This window comes from Aulonocara stuartgranti (assembly GCF_965226115.1).
Source record: "Aulonocara stuartgranti genome assembly, chromosome: 3".
NCBI classification, from domain to species: Eukaryota; Metazoa; Chordata; class Actinopteri; order Cichliformes; family Cichlidae; genus Aulonocara; species Aulonocara stuartgranti.
In genome coordinates, this window is record NC_138941.1 from 34,575,077 (window position 1) to 34,595,975 (window position 20,899).

General features: G+C 45.6%; 1 protein-coding gene across 7 annotated transcripts in view; it reads left to right on the plus strand.

Moving 5' to 3' along the window:
- The window catches only part of LOC309701942 (adhesion G protein-coupled receptor L3), a 276,705-nt gene that overhangs the window by 232,853 nt on the left and 22,953 nt on the right, over window positions 1–20,899 (plus strand). For all 7 annotated transcript variants that reach the window (XM_082526287.1, XM_082526283.1, XM_082526284.1 and 4 more), the window contains 4 exons: window positions 2,972–3,181; window positions 9,369–9,589; window positions 15,425–15,491; window positions 17,324–17,415. In XM_082526287.1, coding sequence (XP_082382413.1) covers window positions 2,972–3,181; window positions 9,369–9,589; window positions 15,425–15,491; window positions 17,324–17,415 — 590 coding nt within the window. The remainder of the gene's footprint in view (window positions 1–2,971; window positions 3,182–9,368; window positions 9,590–15,424; window positions 15,492–17,323; window positions 17,416–20,899) is intronic.

Consider the following 20,899-nt stretch of genomic DNA (forward strand, 5'->3'; position numbering starts at 1 on the left):
GTTTAAGAAATAAAAGAAAAATGTGGGGCAGAAAAACATTGGAGGACAAATCGAATGTGCACAAATGTGCGTCGCCCTGCTAAGTAACATGGACGCCGTCCGACCGGGCCGCCCTTGCGCCGCAGTGAGTAAATTTCAGAGTAAATTACGTCTGCCCACTTTAGAGACCCTTACATGGAGTCCCATCAAGCCGGCTTGTTGTTGTAAGGCTAGGCGCAGAGGCACTGTAGATCACATCATTTGCCACCCTGCCTGGGCAGACCCCCCCTCCACCTGCAGTAAAAGGAACTTTTCAGCAGAGACTTTGTGTTTGGCGACGTCTCAGTTATCATCCACCTCCCAGAACAAAGAAATCATCCCGCAGTAAATCCATCACCCAGGTGTAGATACATTCCCTGCTCCTACTCTCTGTTTCTATAGCTTTGTCTCTTTTTCTCTCTTCTTCTTCCTTTGCTGTTTCTTTCTCTCTGACCGGGCCCCTCTTCAATTGAAGGTGAGATTGTGATGGATAGAGGCTGCAGTCGCTGCACAGCCAGCTAGCCCGGGAGACCTCGGGGTCCTCTCGCAATGCACCATGGCCGGTACCACCCACTGCATCGACGGCTCTGTCGCACGTCGGGCTGAAAACAAGACTAACGCACCGCACACCGCAGAGCATGCAAGCGCAAACATCGGCATCTGTTGACACCTTCTGCATAAGCGTCCTTCTAAAGTATAAGGAAATCAGCCTTAGTTTCACACATACACATCTCCTGTATACAACATCTTGCCAGCCCCACTCCTCCCCCAATCCACCCCTCCAACATATACACAACGGCTCATCAGGCAGGAAAATCAAAAGAGCGCTCTCCCCAGACTCAAGGAGCACTGCGGCTGTTATTGTACCAGAGCCTGTTAATGATCAGCATCTGTTCCCCTCTCTGCTAGTATTAGCTGAGCTGCTACTAAACAAGGCTTCTTTGTGATTCTGCATCACCTAAGCTTCCTCAGCCTTACCTGACTCAGAAGTTGGTCTGTCACCCCCATCCTGGCTCGAACTCTTCTGCTGACCGTGCTCGAAAAGTTTGATTTTGAGACTCATCTGAGAGACGTATTAGGCATATGCCTCTTGTAGGGTGATTGCTCAGTGTATGCAAATATTTACTTGCTGCGCTGTAGCTCAAAGTCGTATGTTTAGTTGCTGCAGGCCAATGTATGCATGCACAGCCTTTGATAACAGACAGCTAGGTGGTTATATACAATGTCAGTGCTTGCACAGTTGGCTTAGTTTTTAGCTGTGGTCTTGTTAACAGCCCATCAATGCAAATTTACCGTCTGCACTTAAATGTAAGTGACATTTAAAATAATGCCTGTTTGATCTTCATTAGCATTCAGACGTAATCTTTAAGTCAAGACTCAAAAGTTCCACCCAGACATTTTTTTGACCCCCGTCAGGAGCGACAGCCGGCTGTGAGGTTGGCAGATTTCTTTTAAATTAACAGCCCACCTTTCAAACTTGCACTTTATCCCCTCCCCCCTCCTCTATTTATTTTTGAATCAATGCCCGGCAGTCCCGAGAAAGAGGACAATCCCTTCGGGAAATATAGAAGCCACAGTAGCTGATCGTGATGTTTTGATGCAGTAATTATGTTTAGTTATTAAATCAAGATGTTGCTCTCTGAACCACACGCTTTACATATAGATGGTGTCTGTTTTTGGAAAGTCTGCTTCTCCTCGCTGGTAGCGGAGTTATCAGAATAATGGCATTTTCCTTCTCCTGATTCCAGATGGGATTGCACTGGAAATCACTCATGCGGGCTTTGTTAGATGCTGTATCTTCGGAGCCACGGCTCACAACATTGCTCCAAGGCCCATCGTCCTTGTTAGCATGCTTTTATTAGCACTGACCATTATGTTTCAATTGAGTCTGTTTAATGGGATTTTGAATGGTACATTATTTAGCTTTCACTCTTAGTAGATGGTTATAATTGAAATGAAATGCCAGTGAACAGAGTTTGGAATGAAAGAAGATAATGTTCCTCTACCGTTAGCTGTTTTAGCCATTTGTCCATTACGTTTAGCTAACTTTCAGCTAAATGTTTTAGTGTGTCAGGTGTTACAGCCGACTCTATGTGGAAATAAATTAAATAAGTGTAACGGTTGGGACGTTATTGAGAAGTGTTTGAGGCATCACCGGTTTGTTTGGGTTTTTGGTTCGTTCTAACTGAGATCAAATAACTCAACCATCCTGCAGATTCTGCTGTTTTAGTCGACTTTGCCTTTTCCTACTCCTGTCCAATCATCCCTTATGTGCACTTGCCTTTTATGGGCTGATGTAAATTCCCTTTCGTGACTACAGGAGAATAACTGTTGATTCTTATCTCTACCGCTAAAGCCTGAATTTACTGTCAGCAAACGGCTTTTTAGTGCCCAAAACTGGCTGTGGTGGCAAATTACTTTGTGAAAAGGGAAAATTATCTAAAAGCAACAGTGAAAGTCATTGACCATGTAGTGGTTTGATTGAATTCCTGTTGTGCTGGTCTACGACACCTGTGGCCCTTTGCGCGGCTCACTTTGTTTCACTTTGTTGCCCGACCAAAATGAAACAACGGGGGGGCATTTTAAATTGATTCACACTGACTAATTCATGATTCATTTCTGCCACCTGTGGCTTGTGGGTAGTGGTTTATTGGCTGGTGGAGTGAATGCACTTTACCCCACGAAACAATAATGAAAATAAAAGCTTCAGGATTGTCGCTGGTATTCACGGTTATTGTTGTTGTTTTCACCACAGATTTTTTTTGTCTTGCCTTTACCAGTAAAATCTATATCGATATAAAAGAAGCTGTCTTGGCAAACATCAAAATGCTTCTTGAGAAGATGAAAAATAACTCAAAATTTCTTTGTTTTGTGTTGTTTTTTTTCTTTGATGACATGACCAACAGTGGACTGGCCTTGGTTTTATCGGTTTCTCTCATCACTTTTGTTGCAGAACACCGACCCTGTTCACGAAATGCTTCTAGACGTCATTACTTGGGTTGGCATCCTCCTGTCGCTGGTCTGCCTGCTCATCAGCCTTTTCACCTTCTGCTTCTTCCGTGGCCTCCAGAGCGATCGCAACACCATCCATAAAAACCTGTGCATCAGTCTGTTCATTGCCGAGTCCCTCTTTCTGGTGGGGATAAATCGGGGTGACCAGCCGGTAAGATTATCACAACGTTGCTTTATTTCTTTGTTGTGTGCTCGCAGTTAGAATGCAGATCAAGCTAGGACACATCAATGATCAATATAAGATGTTTCAAAATGTTAATAATCGATAGTTATGTTTTGTGTAATAAGTGAGCAATGATGTTGAATTCGGTGTGATGGTGGGAGGATTTTATTCATCTTGTACATAATTATCATTCTGTTCAAATTTCCAGTGTTCACACTGTAAGCGACAAGCTTTATTAATAGCCAAGCACAGGTAGCAACAGTACTCTGCAAAGGTCTTGAGCCACCCCTCATTTCTGAACAATATTTCGCCTGACTTTCTGAGGGTATTTAAAAGTTTTTCCACCACTTGATAAGGCCAAAATAAGAAGGCAGGCCTAAAAAAAGTTGATGAACAGTTGATGAAGAGGGCCTGAGAGATGCATCCGACCCTCCTGAGGATTTCAGGAGCGGTTTTGTATCATAGATAGGCATGTGTGAAACAAGATGTAGGCTCTGTTATGATTTCCGTCGGTGTTGTTAGGCATCTTCTAAAAAAACTAATAGAATTATGAATGTAGAAATCCATCTGCAACTTAAAATGCTATCTGGAAAGCATCCCAAAATTTTGGGATCATCTGGAACTGATCCTAAAAACACAGCCAATGCAGGAAAAGCATACCTGGATAGAAACTGGAACTATCTCTGGAACTATGACTGATATATCTATCAGTCATGGATTGGCCTCCCCATACCTTGGACCTCAACATTATTGAAGCAGTGTGGGATCATTTGGACAGACAACAGAAGAGCTTTGACCTAACTGACTAATAGTTTTCCTTCTCTGTTGAAGAATAAAGGTGAGCCATACCAGATATTGACTTTCAGGCTTTATAGAGTTATAGACTCTGCTTTTGCCTTGTATATTCTATTTCCATGTATGTTTCAGTAAGTCACTTCAGCCATTTCCCATTTTCCTTGTAAAATATAAAGAAATGAAGGGTGGCTCAAAGCCAGTGTGTTTCTGCGGACATGAACTCTTACGACTGATACTTCACATTATCACTGAAGCACTGAGGTCCATCCATCCATCCATCATCATCCGCTTTGTCCGGGGTCGGGTCGCGGGGGCAGCAGCCTAAGCAAAGAGGCCCAGACCTCCCTCTCCCCAGCCACCTCCTCCAGCTTGTCCGGGGGAATACCAAGGCGTTCCCAGGCCAGCCGAGAGATATAATCTCTCCAGCGTGTCCTGGGTCTGCCCCGGGGCCTCCTCCCGGTGGGACATGCCTGGAACACCTCACCCAGGAGGCGCCCAGGGGGCATCCTTGTCAGATGCCCGAACCACCTCAGCTGGCTCCTTTCGATGTGGAGCAGCAGCTGCTCTACTCTGAGCCCCTCCCGGATGGCCGAACTTCTCACCCTATCTCTAAGGGAGAGGCCAGCCACCCTTCGGAGGAAGCTCATTTCTGCCGCTTGTATCCGCGATCTCGTTCTTTCGGTCACTACCCACAGCTCGTGGCCATAGGTGAGGGTAGGGACGTAGATCGACCGGTAAATTGAGAGCTTCGCTTTTACACTCAGCTCCCTCTTCACCACGACGGACCGGTGCAACGTCCGCATTACTGCAGCTGCAGCCCCAATCCGTCTGTCGATCTCCGGCTCCCTTCTCCCATCACTCGCGAACAAGACCCCGAGATACTTGAACTCCTCCACTTGGGGCAGGAACTCATCCCCGACCCGGAGTGGGCACTCCACCCTTTTCCGGCTGAGAACCATGACCTCAGATTTGGAGGTGCTGATCCTCATTCCCGCTGCTTCACACTCGGCTGCGAACCGTTCCAGTGCGAGCTGGAGGCCTTCACCCGATGAAGCCAACAGAACCACATCATCTGCAAAAATCAGAGATGAGATTCTGAGGCCACCAAAGCGAAAGCCCTCCGCCACTTGGCTGCGCCTAGAAATCCTGTCCATAAAAATTATGAACAGAACTGGAGACAAAGGGCAGCCCTGGCGAAGCCCATCACCCACCGGGAACGAGTCCGACTTATTGCCGGCAATGCGAACCAAGCTCTTGCAACGGTTGTATAGGGATCGAATGGCCCGTAGCAATGGGCCAGACACCCCATATTCCCGCAACACCTCCCACAGGACACCCCGAGGGACACGGTCGAATGCCTTCTCCAAGTCCACAAAACACATGTAGACTGGTTGGGCAAACTCCCATGCACCCTCAAGTATCCTGGAGAGGATAAAGAGCTGGTCCAGTGTTCCGCGACCAGGACGAAAACCGCATTGTTCCTCCTGTATCCGAGGTTCCACTAACGGACGAACTCTCCTTTCCAGCACCCTGGCATAGACTTTCCCAGGGAGGCTGAGGAGTGTGATCCCCCTGTAGTTGGAACACACCCTCCGGTCCCCTTTCTTAAAGATGGGGACCACCACCCCGGTCTGCCAGTCCACAGGTACTGCCCCTGATCTCCACGCAACATTGCAGAGGCGTGTCAACCAGGACAGCCCTACAACGTCCAGAGCCTTCAGGAACTCGGGGCGGACCTCATCAACACCAGGGGCTCTGCCACCAAGGAGTTGTTTAACTGCCTCAGTGACCTCGCCCCCGGAAATTGGCGGGTCATTCCCCTCATCCCCAGACTCTGCTTCCTCCTCGGAAGACGTGTCAGTGGGATTAAGGAGGTCCTTGAAGTATTCCTTCCACCGCCTGACAATTTTCTCAGTCGACGTCAGCAGCGCTCCGCCAGCACTATACACAGTGCAGGTAGAGCGCCGCTTTCCCCTCCTGAGACGTCTGACGGTTTGCCAGAATCTCTTCGAGGCAGTCCGAAAGTCTTTTTCCATGGCCTCTCCGAACTCCTCCCACACCCGAGTTTTTGCTTCAGCCACTGCCCGAGCCGCATTCCGCTTGGCCTGTCGATACCTGTCGGCTGCCTCCGGAGTCCCACAGGCTAACCAAGCCCGATAGGACTCCTTCTTCAGCCTGGTGGCTCCCTTCACCTCTGGTGTCCACCATTTGGTTCGGGGATTACCACCACGGCAGGCACCAACCACCTTGCGGCCGCAGCTCAATGCAGCAGCTTCGGCAATGGAGACGCTGAACATGGTCCATTCGGACTCAATGTCCCCGGTCTCCCTCGGAATGCTGTTGAAGCTCTGCCGGAGGTGTGCGTTGAAGATCTCGCGGACTGGGGCCTCTGCTAGACGTTCCCAGCACACCCTCACTACGCGTTTAGGTGCACCAGGTCTGTCCAGCGTCCTCCCCCGCCACCTGATCCAACTCACCACCAGGTGGTGATCAGTTGACAGCTCAGCCCCTCTCTTTACCCGAGTGTCCAGAACATATGGTCGCAGGTCTGCTGATACGATTACAAAATCGATCATCGACCTACGGCCTAGAGCGTCCTGGTGCCACATGCACTTATGGACACTCTTATGTTCGAACAGGGTGTTCGTTATGGCCAAGCTGTGGTTAGCACAGAAGTCCAATAACAGAGCACCGCTCGGGTTCAGATCAGGGAGGCCGTTCCTCCCAATCACGCCCCTCCAGGTCTCGCTGCCGGCAGCAAGCCGAGGGGATATTAGGATACCCACCCCAGCCCGCCGCCTCTCACCAGGGGCAACTCCAGACTGAGACAGAGTCCAGCCCCTCTCCAGGAGACTGGTTCCAGAGCCCAAGCCATGTGTAGAGGTGAGCCCGACTATATCTAGCCGGTACCTCTCAACCTCACGCACTAACTCAGGCTCCTTCCCCACCAGAGAGGTGACATTCCATGTCCCTATTGCCAGTCTTGGCAGCCGGGGGTCAGTCCGCCAGGGCCTCCGCTCCTGGCCGCCACCCGACACACAATGCACCCGACCCCTATGGCGCCTCCTGCGGGTGGTGGGCCTGCGGGAGGATGGGCCCATGTCTCCTCTTCGGGCTGTGCCCGGCCGGGCCCCATGGACTAAGGCCCGGCCACCAGACGCTCGCCCTCGGGCACCCTCCCCGGGCCTGGCTCCAGGGCGGGGCCCCGGTGACCCTATCCCGGGCAGGGTAAACTGTTCCCTCGGTGTCCTTTTTCATAAGGGTCTTATGAGCACTGAGGTGCAACATCAAATGCCTGCTCTTCCCTCATTCTTGTTCTCTTAGATGTCTCTTCCTGTTAAAGGAAGTTCTTCCTCCCCACCTCTCACCAAGTGCTTTCTCTGGAGTATTTGCCTTATAGTATAAATCACGCTGAGATGACTGTTGGTGTTGTTGTTCCCAGAATTTCTTATGAACAAAAGGTCATCTAATTCCTCAAACACTGAAACCAGTTTCCTCAGTATATCGGTTTTGCCGATAGACGTACCTTTAAAAGTGGAAAACCTGCCTGATGCGAATGTGTCTGCCATCTCCTAGTCCATGGAGGCATTCAGGTAGAAGTGATTCAAACCGCTAAAAGCCACTCTTTTTATTGTAAAACCGGAGCGATGCATTTAAATTGCCTCGATGAATCGCCTGTGAGGTACGTCCACTGTCTTCTTCCCAGTTTTAAGAGCCTAAAATGTTTTGAGAAAATATAACCTTTGGCGTCCTGTGGTGCTGTGAGTGCTGCTTCCCAGCGAGTGTCAGTGGCCGCGGACTCTTCAGCCTCTGCCGGGCTCGGTGAGACGAAACAGCGAAATAAAAGAATCGGATGCTTCTTATTCAACAAATGCTCCCACCTATGGTTGTGCCGAAGCAAACACATACTTGAAAGTGCACTCACATACTCGCACAGCAACACCTGCCAACTCGCTGTCACATTCTCATATCTCGATCGCTGTTATATTATATGCATTCGCCAGCGTGAATTCATCCATTCACCCCCACAACCAGCCTCCTGTTGCAGTTTTTCAATTTGCAAACACTTCAGACTAATCTGGATTAAGCTGTTCAATGCACTAAACCTCCTCCTAGTATAATAACTGTAGTTTGGATGGCATTACTTTCCTCAAGAGCTCAGCTGGGGTAGCAGGTGGAGGCTTGCTGTCACTGTACAGTCATCTTCAAGTGTGCGTGTGTTCTCGACACTCATACGGGAGACAAATGCAGAGTCATTACACGTGTACAGGTTGGCAGAGGGATTTTTTTAAATTTCCTCCCACAGCTTCTCGCAATCACGGCATTTCTACTTGCTAATGAGGCAGAGTACACAGTTAGCTTTGCGTTCCTGGGGCACAGACACTGGAATGCACATTATTGCAAACAGTCTTCGTAATAATTTGATCTATTTATTGTCATTGTTTTTATCATAATAGCCCGTCCTCCCATGCTAGTTCACGGCTGGGTTACAAGTGCAGAAAAATGATGATGTCTCGCAGAGAAAGAAAGGAAGTGCCTTTACTTTCTAGCCTCGAGCAATCAAAGCAGATTGATATTTTGCTCTTTAAATATCATTAAAGCTATCAGAACTAAAATAAGCCTCCTAGTTTAGCTCAACTCCCTGTGAAGTTGAAGATAATGCTTTTAGCCCCCCCTGCTTCTATAACATTTTATGGGCACGATTCACAGCTCAGCTGTAAGATCGCTCTCCTGGACCGCAATTAATGTCCACTCAACCTTTTAGTAATTTAATTGAATCCATTTCAGTGACAAAATACACTAGTTATGGTCAACTGTGCCAATGATTAGATGAGTCTATGTAAGTACTGTATCTTATTATTGTTAAGAAGCGCGTGGGCGTGTGCATACATGCGAATGACAATCTATGCCTTACACATCTGGTCCGGACAGCTCTCTTGTCAGCTCGGAAAGTTTGGAAGCACATTATCTGCTCGTACCTGGCCGTAGCGTTGCTTCAAATGGCTCTTGGACTGCTGACTTCACTCCCTCATATCTCTCTTTCATCCATGCCAGCTGCAGCAAACAAGAGCACATGGGCTCAGTAGCTGCAGCGTTTCCTCTGCCAGTCACACAGGCAAACATCCAGTCACTTCAGCCAAACAAAGCTTAGCAATGCTAATTGTTAGAAAGGTACGAGCACGGAGAGGTCAAAAAACGCTGCTCGTTTGCCGGCACACCTTGCCACAGTTGCTGTGCCTTGCAGCGTGACATTTAAATCTTTCAGGAAATTGGTAAAACAGCCAAGAGCGAGTGAAGCTTGTCTGTTTTTTTTGTTTTGTTTTTTCCATTCCCTATTTACCGCTCTCTCTTTCTCTCTGTCACCACTAAACCTTCCCAGATTGCGTGTGCTGTTTTCGCCGCCCTCCTCCACTTCTTCTTCCTGGCAGCGTTCACGTGGATGTTCCTAGAGGGCGTGCAGCTCTACATCATGCTGGTGGAGGTGTTTGAGAGCGAGCACTCACGGCGACGCTACTTCTATCTGGTGGGCTACGGGGTCCCAGCGCTAATTGTGGCCGTTTCAGCTGCGGTGGACTACCGCAGCTACGGCACCGACCGAGTGTGAGTACATGTGGAGCGAGCGTGTGAGCAAAACTGCCACATTTCTTCAGATGAATTGGATTTTCTTTCTTTACGAAATTCCCACAAAGATAATATTTTGACATCTTTTTAAGACCATAATGGAAAATACTCTTGCTTGGATTTAATCATTTATTGTATATGGGCAGCTTCTAAGAGAGGGCAATATTCTGCAGGTCTTTCTGGGGATAAAATCAATATAAAAATAAAACCCATTACACATCCAGATCAGTGTATTTTGCAATTTTATTTAATGTTAAGCTTTAAAACTACTGCAGCTCTTAATACAAAGACTCATTTTTACACTAGAGGCATGACAGATGTGGGTGTTTTCCAAGTCGTAAAACCTCCGGGGCTGAAAAATGAAGCCAAAAAGTGTCGTTTTCAAAGTTACTCGACCCATAAAATCCAGAACTTGACATGGGAAACACTTGATTTTACATCGTAGACAAAATGGGTTTGAGCTCTATAGCTAATTTCCTCCATAATATGACGGCTGTATATCATGTGCAGTGAGTATTTCCATCTATCCTCCTCTTGTTTCTCCCGCGTATCCAAGCCAATCCAGTGGAGCCTATCCCAGCTGTCATAGGGCGAGAGGCGGGGAATGCCCCGGACCAGTTGCCACTCTGTCGCAGGGCTAACACACAGAGGCAGACAACTCAAAATCAAACCTATATGAATCACCAGTTAACCAAACCCCACTAACTGCATGTATTTGGACTTGTCTGCCCCTCCACCACATTCTTGAAGTTCGCTGTTTGACCTCTCAGGTCATCAGTGGTCCTGTTCTTTAAAACAAGCTGCTGACCTGAGATCAATTACACCTCTACCAAGATTCAAATACAGACCTTCTTGCTCACACAGGCCTGCACTCAGTAGCTCTCATGCAGTAGTTTTTATGTTTATCTTCTGTGTTAAGCTTTTACATAGTTTACATTATATGAGTTTACATATAATTTAATGCCCTATATAAACAAAATTGCCATTGTGAGAGGAGGCAGTGGCACCCAGAGAAACCCCGCACAGACACAAGGAGATATGGTCATCTTATATAATTCAACTAGACCCTGTTGGTCTGGTGTTGTTGGTTTTTTAAGCCTTTTAGATGTAGCCTGCTGGACGGTTAAATCTACTAACAGCCCATCCAAAAGTGAGTGAAATGTTATTTTAAGTCTTTGACTTGCACTGATTAACAGGTATGGCTTGCTAACCAAGCTTGGCAGCCTTTGCTGCTAACTCCATCCTCTCTTCCAAATATGTGGCTCCAAAAGAGGAAAAAGAACAAGAAGAAGCTGGCCAAAATGCTTATATCAGGGCCTCTGATCTTCTTGATGGCTTTTCCATCAAGAAGCCTCTATCAAAAGCCAATTTTCTATACCAGGGATCAAAGCCTTGGGATATTTTTTTATTTCTTTTTATCTATGCATCATTTTTTTTTCAGTTCCTTTTTGTGAATTATTGTATCTGTTGTGACTCCCCCAACGTTTTCTAGGTGAAAACCCACAATATAGAACATTTCCACATGTTCATGCTGCATGTTGGATCCAATACCGCGCTAACGCTAACCTGAAGAAACGATGAAAGCCCTATATGAGGAGACTGACTGTGATGAAAAACACTGCCAGCACCTTGTATGTGTTTGCGCTGGTTTGAAGAGCTTTAATAATCTCACAGATGACACTCCAATAGCTATCACTCATCCTTCAGCTGTTACTTAAGCTGAGTGCGTTTCCCCTTTTTTCGCTGAATGGACATTGTTTTGACAGTGAAAAAATGCTAACTCTGGGAAAGTTCAGCCGAGCAAACGGCGAGCTGTTGTAGTTGGCGTCTTAAGCGAAATTACCAAAGAGGACGAGAAAGGTTCAGCGGGGAGGCGAGAGGGAGTGTGAACATGGAGACTGGCAGAGAGAGAGGAGATTAACAAAATGATGAGGAGTGACGGAGACTCCCGTTTTGTGTTTTCCTTCACGAGCTGCAGAAGATACGGTTCCCTGGCTCTTCTCTCTGAAATGCAGCACGGTCTATAAAGCGGTGCCAAGCGGAGGATCACTCTCCATTCCTCTCAGTTAATCTCAAACCGATCTGAAAATAATGAAGACCAGCATCAGCAGTTTGCTTCTCTGATGTTTATCATAAACGGCTCGCACACATAGGCTTCCACACATAAGCAACTGGTAGACGGCGCATTTGTAGATTGGCGGAGCAATAGTTCTTAGTGATGGATGAGGCGATAGCTGCCACCGCCTGAGCCTTGGCATCATGTGAATAATTAAAGCCTGCCACCGGTGGAACAATTATACGCAGCCATTGAAGGATGAGGGGAAGGGACGAGGCGCGACACGTGGCGAAGATCAGGAGGTGGGGGACGGCGCGTGGTCCTGCTGCAAATTGATTTTTGGTACCGTGGTGGCGTTATCGTGGGTGGTGTCGTTTGAGTCGAGATATCCAACAAGTTGCTGTGAACCAGGCGCCGCAGATGAATGAAGCGATCTCGAGCGATTCATATTAACTCAACAAAAAAAAAATCGCTACAGCAGCCTGAAGGTCAAGCTAGCTTTTGAATTCTAGCTGTCCAAGATTGAAAAGGAAAAGCTGATCTGGGTAGGGTTTCCATCCAGCTTCTTGAGCAATTACTCTCCAAATGTGCCCTTGAGCAAGACGTTAACCCTCGTCTCGTCCAGGGAGGCTGCTTTAATGGTCAGCAAATAAGGACACGAGTCTGTGTGATTTCTCCAGTTTAATGAAAGTAATACATCACACCACCTCGAAATTTACGGGGTAGACTCAGTGCTTAGCTAAAGTAATTCAGTAATCTACATACAGTAGTTGGTTAATCGTTTTCATCCCATTGAACGTGCAGAGAAAAGGTTAAAGGGCCTTAATCTGGCCTCAAATATGGCCCAATCCAGTGCCTTTATTATTAATTATTTCAGCTTATTTTTTTGTTGTTGTGTTGTTAACAATGTCAGGGTGCCAGTGACAAAGGTACATGAGGCTAGCTTACCTAGAACTGGATGTGGAAGGGTTTGCTTAGACTTTGTTATATGTACTTCACATGGACCATACGAGGAGCTCCGTGGTGTAGTAAATGATACGTTTGTCTGGCATGCAAAAGATCAGCGATTTAAATCTGAAAATCAGAGAGTCGCAACTCCCACTCCCATCCCAAGGCTAGATAATTGGGAGGGTTGCATCAGGAAGGGTGTCCGTTGTATAACGTGTGGCAAACATGCAAATCCATCTGCAGCCAAAGGCAGCTTACATAACATCGACGGCACAAAGTAAACTCCCCTACATGCGTTTCTGTATTTTTTTTCACAAAGAAAATTGCACGTCTTCATGAGGTACCTTTTAAAAAAAAAAAAAAAAAAATAGAAAAGTTAGTTTCTTGATAGCTCGATACTGCTGGCCTAAATTTGTGGCATCAAATTGAAAATAAGCTTAACACCAACCAACTGGTAGCAAACGGTGCTCTTTAATATCAAATTAAAACAAATATTTGAAACCCAAATATCTGTTGAGATGATCCAAAGCACATAACACTGTCTGATTCAGAGCAGCTTTGCTTTTATATGTATTATTTGAAATAGTTTAACACAAGGGGCCTTGAGGGCCGGTGTCCTGCAGGCTTGAGATCTCACCCTGGGTCAACACACTAGTTCATTATCAGACTTCTGGAGAACTTCAAGACATGTTGAGGAGGTCATTTAGCCATTTCAATCAGCTGTGTTGGATCAAGGACACATCTAAAACCTGCAGGACACTGGCCCTCGAGGCCTGGAGTTTGACACCCCTGGTTTAATGGTTTCATTATCAAATCTTACATAACTGCACTGTTAGGATGCAGAACTGGTACATAGTTTAGCTCAGCTGCTTATTTTAGTTAAGCTTATTTTAAGTAGGTCATGTGATTTGGATGCGGTGGGAGGTCTGTTGACTCCAGAAAGTTACAGATCACTCTTTGAGGCAAAAAGTGCTGCAGAACTTCACACCGAAGAGATGATTTGACTCATCTTCTTAGCCTACGTATCTCACATGCCTTTTCTCACCTGTTTGGTCATTGGCTTACTGTCCCTGCTGCAGGGAATAAGAGTAAGGCTCCTTGACTCTAAGGACGGCGTGGCAACAGAACAGGTTGTTGGCATGAACATGGGTTCTTTTTTAAATGGCGCACCGGCACTTTTTTGTGTTTGTTTGTTATTGCTCACTTACTGTAGGTGTAGTGCAAAAACTAGCACACCAGGAGGGGAAGATAAAACTGCTCCGAAAGCCTAACACGAGCATGACATAAGTGGAGAAGGATAGGTAAGAGGAGGAAAGGGAAGGAAAAAACAAAAACAAAATGACAGCCTGCAGCTCCTGCCGCCTACCAAGTCTTTAAATCGTTCTATGATCTGAAGAAGAAGGCGAAAGGAACAATGGAAGCTTCAGTTTAATTTATAACAGAGTCATTCAGAGCGTGCGCTTTGATGAGCTGCCAGAGTTCTCCGTGTGTTGTTAGGCTTTTGTTTGCTCGCCGCTTTATCTGTCCATATGTGTTTTTCTGTGATGCCTCGTCGCATCCATTGATACGAGCGAAGGGGAGACATATCAAGTCCCGGTAATAGCAAAGGAGCAGTCGATTTTTGTCCTGTCACTTGTTATACAGTATTTTCTCTTGTTTCAAAGTATTGTCTGCGGATATATTTATTTAATTTTTTTCAGACAGGAAGAAAAAAGAAATGCACACAAAGTGGCAGCTAAATCTGTGAGCACTGCTGTAAATACTGTAGATGCTCAATTTTGGGGGGTTTTTTGGATGAAAAAATAAAAACGGACTTTGACATCGCCTTCGCTCCATATAAGAAAACAAAAAAACATTTTTTTAAGTGTATTTTTCACCTCCACCTTCAATGGATTTGAAACGAATTCTCGGCCGCTTCCATTTTCCCCTCCCCGTCAGCCCGAATGACAACAGTGCTGTATGGACTGTAATTTTGCAGTGGCCAAAAATGGAGCCGTCTATCTGCTGCTGCGGCGGAGATTAAAAGATTAATAATTCAACCACAGGTCATGAATCATGTTTTTTTTTTCCTGTATCTTTTCTTTTGCCATTTTTAAGGAGCGCTGTCACCTTCTGCTCCTGCTCAGTGTTCGGTTCTCTTCAGCCGAGAGGACGATTGACTTCCCGCAATGTTTTGATGTGAAGCGTGGGGTCGGGAAAGAGCTTTATCTCATTATTGACAGAATTATAACAGTCCCGCACGGAGTCGCCGCGGTTTAACACGAACACGTAAGGCACTTTGTTGAGAGCTTCAGGACCGTGCGTGCGGCCGTGTCTGTCGGGGTCAAGGTCAATCCAATTCCTTTGGAGTGATACAGTTAGGATTCAATTGAGAACTAATTAAATCTCCATATATTATCATCCTTAATGGCGATTTAATCAGAGTGGAACAAGAAAAGAACTAAACTCTGGTAGTTTCCAACCTTCCTTCGCGGGTTTATCCATAACGTGCTCGTGACTTTTCTCACTTTGAATTGTGCACATGTTTTGGCAATGAAAGGACGTCGTTATGGCTGTCACTGGCACTGAAAGCTCCCCTTTCCTCCGAATTCCAGTGCTCGTAATTCTTTAGGCCACTTGCGGCAATCTGTGATTTGAAGTACCCATTCCTCTGTGTCACTCTCAGACTCCCACTTGATGTATATCCTCTGCGCAGGAGCATAGGGCTATAACCTCAAATCCCCCCCAACCGCCCACTCAACTCATATTCACCCGTCCTCTCTCTTACTTCAAATCCCCCTCACCGCTCACCTTATTTCTGTCTCTTTCAGTTGCTGGCTTCGCCTGGACACCTACTTCATTTGGAGTTTCATAGGACCAGCAACCTTGATAATTATGGTAAGCGTCACGAACCCTCCTTACCTCTCCCCCCTCTGCTCATTAACCCTACTTAGCCTGCGGGTCGTCGCTTAAATGGTCCACAGAGATCCCTTTTTAATTTTTTTTTCCTAGCTCCCATCGCCCTCTTCTCTCTGCCCGGTTGAGCATACATGCCACCGCCGGGCACGGAGCCGTCCAGAAAAACAAATGAGGGGTGTAGAGAATATATTGGAGTTTGTCACCCTGCCGCAGTCGCCGGCTGAGACGATTTTGGGGGGGAGTGGGGGAAGTGAGATACAGAGCGATAGAGAGAGAGGGACAAAGAGAGCGAACTCTGCTCAGTATGCAGCGCTGGAGTAATCCGCACTGCGATTATGATTGATTTTGTTCCCGTTCCAAGTCCTACTCCACTACCTTTTTTTCCCCCAACCATCTCTTCCTCGCAGGCACACACTCAGCCCCGGACATAGATGCGTACAGTATGTGGTATGCAAGCACACACACACACGCTTTTTGTGCCTTTCCCAACTAGGACAGGGCCTCATTTTCTCCCAATAAAACAGCTCATTTATTGATCCAAATCTGATGTAAGACCCGCATTCATCTCAGTATTTACACTAATGCCGAGCACTAAAATACTGCTTTGTCACCAGGAGATGCGCTCCTAATTTTCCAAAAACACCAGTCAGCCATGACGCTAAATATCCGGCGTTGGCACAAAACTTATAGATATCTTTAACAACAAAGAAAAAAAAAGAAGTCACAATATGCTTGTCCAATAGGATTATTTCCCGAGAAACGCATCTCTCGCTGCCCAGCCGCGATCTGGCTGTCAAATCCAAACATGCATAATTCACTTTCACGCTCCAGTTTGGCGTAATCATTCACAATGCATCTCTGCGTGCCTCATGACTCACTCCTTTCTCTCTCCGATTTACAAACAAGAATATCCATCTCGTTGGAGAGAAGGCCTCGGCTCGCTTCCAGTTCTGCCCCTGAAAATTTGGCGAGTGTTTGGACAAAGGTGCAATTTTTAATTCTCCTCGTCTTACGTCAGCTTGAACGCTACCTGCAAATCGCCAATGAAATCCACCTAATTGCTGTAATTTGGAGGGAGCCATTCTGAGCAAACCCACATGACCAGAACTGACTCATTTTCTTATTATTGTTCTGACTCAACAGAGAAAATGCGAATAAAGAGACAGACCAGAGTCGATCTGCTTAATGTGGGTTTTTTTTTTTTAAATCGAGCAGTCGGATATAAGACCGCCAATTAATTTCCCTCTGTAATCACAGCGTGTTTGACAAACACGGGAGCAAAAGTTCAACTCACTGAGATGTGCTTGACTTTCTTTTTAAGTTTTATTTACTTGTCTGCTTTTTGAACAGAAACAGGAAAAACAGGAAGTAAGAATAACCATTGAAGTCTGCCGCAGCTTGCGATGCCGTAAAGGCTCAAAGTTTTCTCGTTTGCACAAATTTCATTTATTTATTTTTCCAAATGCAAAGAGGAAAGGACGGTAATTCCCCATGGCTGCCTGTAAGTGTGAATATGATGAGACAAGTGTGAATAAGTCAGATGAAAGGCTCCGCCGTGCAACTGTGCAGCTGCCTCGTCTCACCGATCCCTGTTTAGTCCGATAGAGGTTTCATAGGATTTTGCGCTCTGTTTGGCAAAGTGGGAAACCGAGTCTGGCCGCACTGTTCCAGCTTTGTGCTACAAAGTGCCCTGATTTAAAATGAATGGACCAGTAACAGGAAACACACAGGCTTTGTTCCCATTCTTCTCTGCCTCTCTCGCTTTCCCTTCTCCTTGCCCCCGTAAAAATCCGTCTGTTTCTCTCTTCCAGCTCAACGTGATCTTTCTGGGCATCGCTCTCTACAAGATGTTCCATCACACAGCCATCTTGAAACCAGACTCTGGTTGCCTGGACAACATCAAGTAAGAGCACTCAGATCACCCAGATATCCATTAGTCTCCCAGAAATAGCACTGCTTGTTTTTTTACGGGAGGGAAACAATGTTTCCACGTGAGCGTGCTCGGCTCGCTTCCGACCAAACGTGCTTTTTCACTGACGGCTCGATTGTGTCTCGTATGAGTCGTCTCGAGTTGACTTTTTCCACCCGTTTCCTTCGGTTTAATGAACCCCTGGTTAAAGAGCAACTTTTGTGTGGTACTTTGTATTCAAGGCTCTGTTTCCGAGCAGTTCCCTTTGCCTTGCCTCCACTTTTGATATTTCAAAACCTCATTAAAAGCACTTAAGGTTGCGAACACCCAACCCAAGGGTGCGGAAATCTGAGCTTACAAGGTAAGCACCTCCCATTACATTGAAAGGTTGTGTCAGATGGGGTTAAAATCAAACAGGTATTCTGCTGCGTCTCCATCATTATCTGAAGAAAACTGTTGTCTGCGCAGGAAAAGGCCAGGAGACAATCTGACAGGCCCGACCCGGTGTTATCTTGGTGTCAACACGCCGTAGATGAATATTCATTTTGTGTGTGCGTTATGTGTGTTTCAGTCTGTTTATCCTCTAATGCATGGCTGCTTTCAGATAATGTAAAAGCTTCTGGGACAATTATGACTATAACAAAGGTGAAGATTTTCTTTGCTGGTAAAACACTTAGTCTGCAGGTGAGATGAATGACAGTGTTGCAAAGGTAACTAGGGCCAAGTGGAAAAATATTTCTATTCAAATATGATATAAAATGTCTTTAATGCAGGACAAATTCACTGTATCTGTTACTTTCAGTAGTCGTGCATACGGACATAATCACAAGTAATCTAATCATTACATTAGCTAAATGCAACCTCAGATAAGATATAAAATATGATGCATGATCTGATATCTGTGCGTTGGTGTTGTTCCTGGATCATCAAAGCTGATGTTCATCCAGGTTCAACATTGCAAGTGACCAGTCACGTTGTTGTGATGTCGTAGTTTTGCGACGTGGAAACGCCAACACACAAAACCTTAACCCCAACCCCATTAGCATAACCCTAAACACGATCACATCCGAACCCCTAACCTTGACCCTAACCGGCCCATTTTTGGGACTTTTCGTCCTGAGTGCACATCGGTCACATGCAATGCTGAACCTGGACTGACATTAATTGTTATGATTAATGCAAAACACCTACACAGGGGTATCCGATGCACCAAAACATGACATATTATCATTTTTTATTTAATACCTGCAAACCTTGCATTCATTGAGTCAACCATGAAGTTCTCTGTATACCAAAGTGTAATGTTATGACTGAAAATTGGCTCATTTCATGCAAGTAGGCACAGCAGCAAATCTACAACATAATGGCTGAAAAGGGGGGGGCGGGATCCAGTAAAGTCCAGACCTCAACAGTCCTCTTAAGGTCCTCCCCAAATGCCTTCAAACCTCAATGAACTGAAGCACAGCTACAAAACAACAAAGTGCTTTCACAATGGTGTGAGAGGCTGATAACGTCACACAGGAAATGATTGCTTCAAGTTATTGCTGCTAAACTTAGCTCTATAAGATATTGAATCACGGGGTGTGTTTCGCTTTTCACACACTGCTTCTGCATTATGACTTAGTTTTTGCTACATAAATAATGTCACAGTGCAATATGTCATGTTGTTGTTTAGCCTGCACTTTCTTTTTACCATAGCTGTATATGCTGCAGTGAAATAATGAGATAGTCTTTTAAGGAGGAGTTCGAGTGCTTGGAAACGGTGAAATTGGTGCGATCAGGAGCAGACACACAGTACAAAAGAGCAAATAAACAAGTATCACGCCAAAAGCACAAACTTTTTTTGTGTGATTTTTCCTGTTAGCACACGCCTGTATTTTTGAGAACACAGCCAATTTATTGCATAGCCAGTTATTCTCTTTTGAGACTGATGCTCATGCATGCAATTAAGCTAGTGCCAAGCTCAAAGCACTGCCTGATCTGTTCCAAGACAACAGTCGGCCGTAATAACAAACAGTTAACTACAACTGAGATTGCATACATAACACAGCTGTGTGTTTGGGATGTATTTAATCATAATCAAAACATGTTTTTGCAAGGGAACATTTGTGACCAGGCTACAAGTTGGTATTACCGGTGCAGAGTTGGCAGTCTTATCAGATACGGTCCTGTATGCTGCACTGCCATGTAGCAGCTCCTGCCCCAACACATGCTCTATGATTATGCATAAGCACACAAGCAAAACAAAGCACAATACATTAAAAAAACCTGCAACATGTCTAAAGCTTTATGCTAATGAATCATGTTGTATAATAACCTGAGGCTGCATTGGGTTATGACTTCTTTCTTGAGTAGACCTTACATGCCAAGTTGTCTTGTAAGGTGCATGCTTAATTTGTGTTGAGAAAAAAAAAGCCTGGTGAAAATTGAATAAAAGGATATTTTGCAATAGAGACGTAATAAATTATTAAGTTGCATTAAGCAATGAGCCAACAGGACGACTAAAAGTAAACTTGAAAAATATCACTGGCTCAAAACGTACCTAACATCAGACCTCCCCTCCTGTTCTCCCTTCGGGCTCCTCCATGGTTATCAAACTGCATGTTCACATGGCGCCAGAGGATAGATGAGGGCCTCTGCTGCTACTGCCTGAGATTACAACACTGTTAGTGTGTGTTTGTGTTGCACGCAGTAATTATGTTTGCCACAAAAGATGAACTCATAATTCATATATATGTATATATAAATAGTAAAAAGACACCCACCCCTGTTGAGACATGCTCTTGTGTCAATGTGCACTGGTTTCTCAAAAATAATAGGCCGTAGTTTGCTTTAGTGTTTACATGTTTTAGTCTCATTCATCATTAGGTGCATTATTTCATTACTTGATTGTAGAAGTTTCATGCGCACACAGAAAGTTTCTGTATTTGCACTGTAGGGTGACATAGCATTTTCGGTCATTGCTTTTGACGTAAGCTCCAGCTACCTGGTGTCAGGGCAGGCTCTTTGCACAGATGGTGTAAAGTTGTTTTGCTGCCTGTATGCTATGATGGATAAGGGTCTCTGCTCTGTTTTTGCTGTCTGCCTCGCTTTTTTTTTAAGCCACTCTGGACACATTAGTCTGCTTTATGGCCGTGTTGTGGCGGTTTTTTCATGGCATCACATCACCGGTTGTCTCAGCACAGTGGCCCCTGTCTGCCCCGCTCCTCTCAACCAAGTGATACACACATTTAAAAAAAGAAAAAAGGAAAAGAAAAGAAAACAATCTTCAGCAGGCTCGATACGGCAGCCTTTGGTTCCGCCACGTCAGTCCCTAGTGTGCCAATGTGCTTTCATATCACAAATTCACTACAGGATTTCTCAGAGCTGTGGTTTTTATATGCTGCTTCTTAGCGGTGCCAAAAAATGTAACCTGGACAATAATAAGCTTTGACTAGTTTTGTGAACTCTGCGAAGTAAATTATTTGCCTAGATTTGA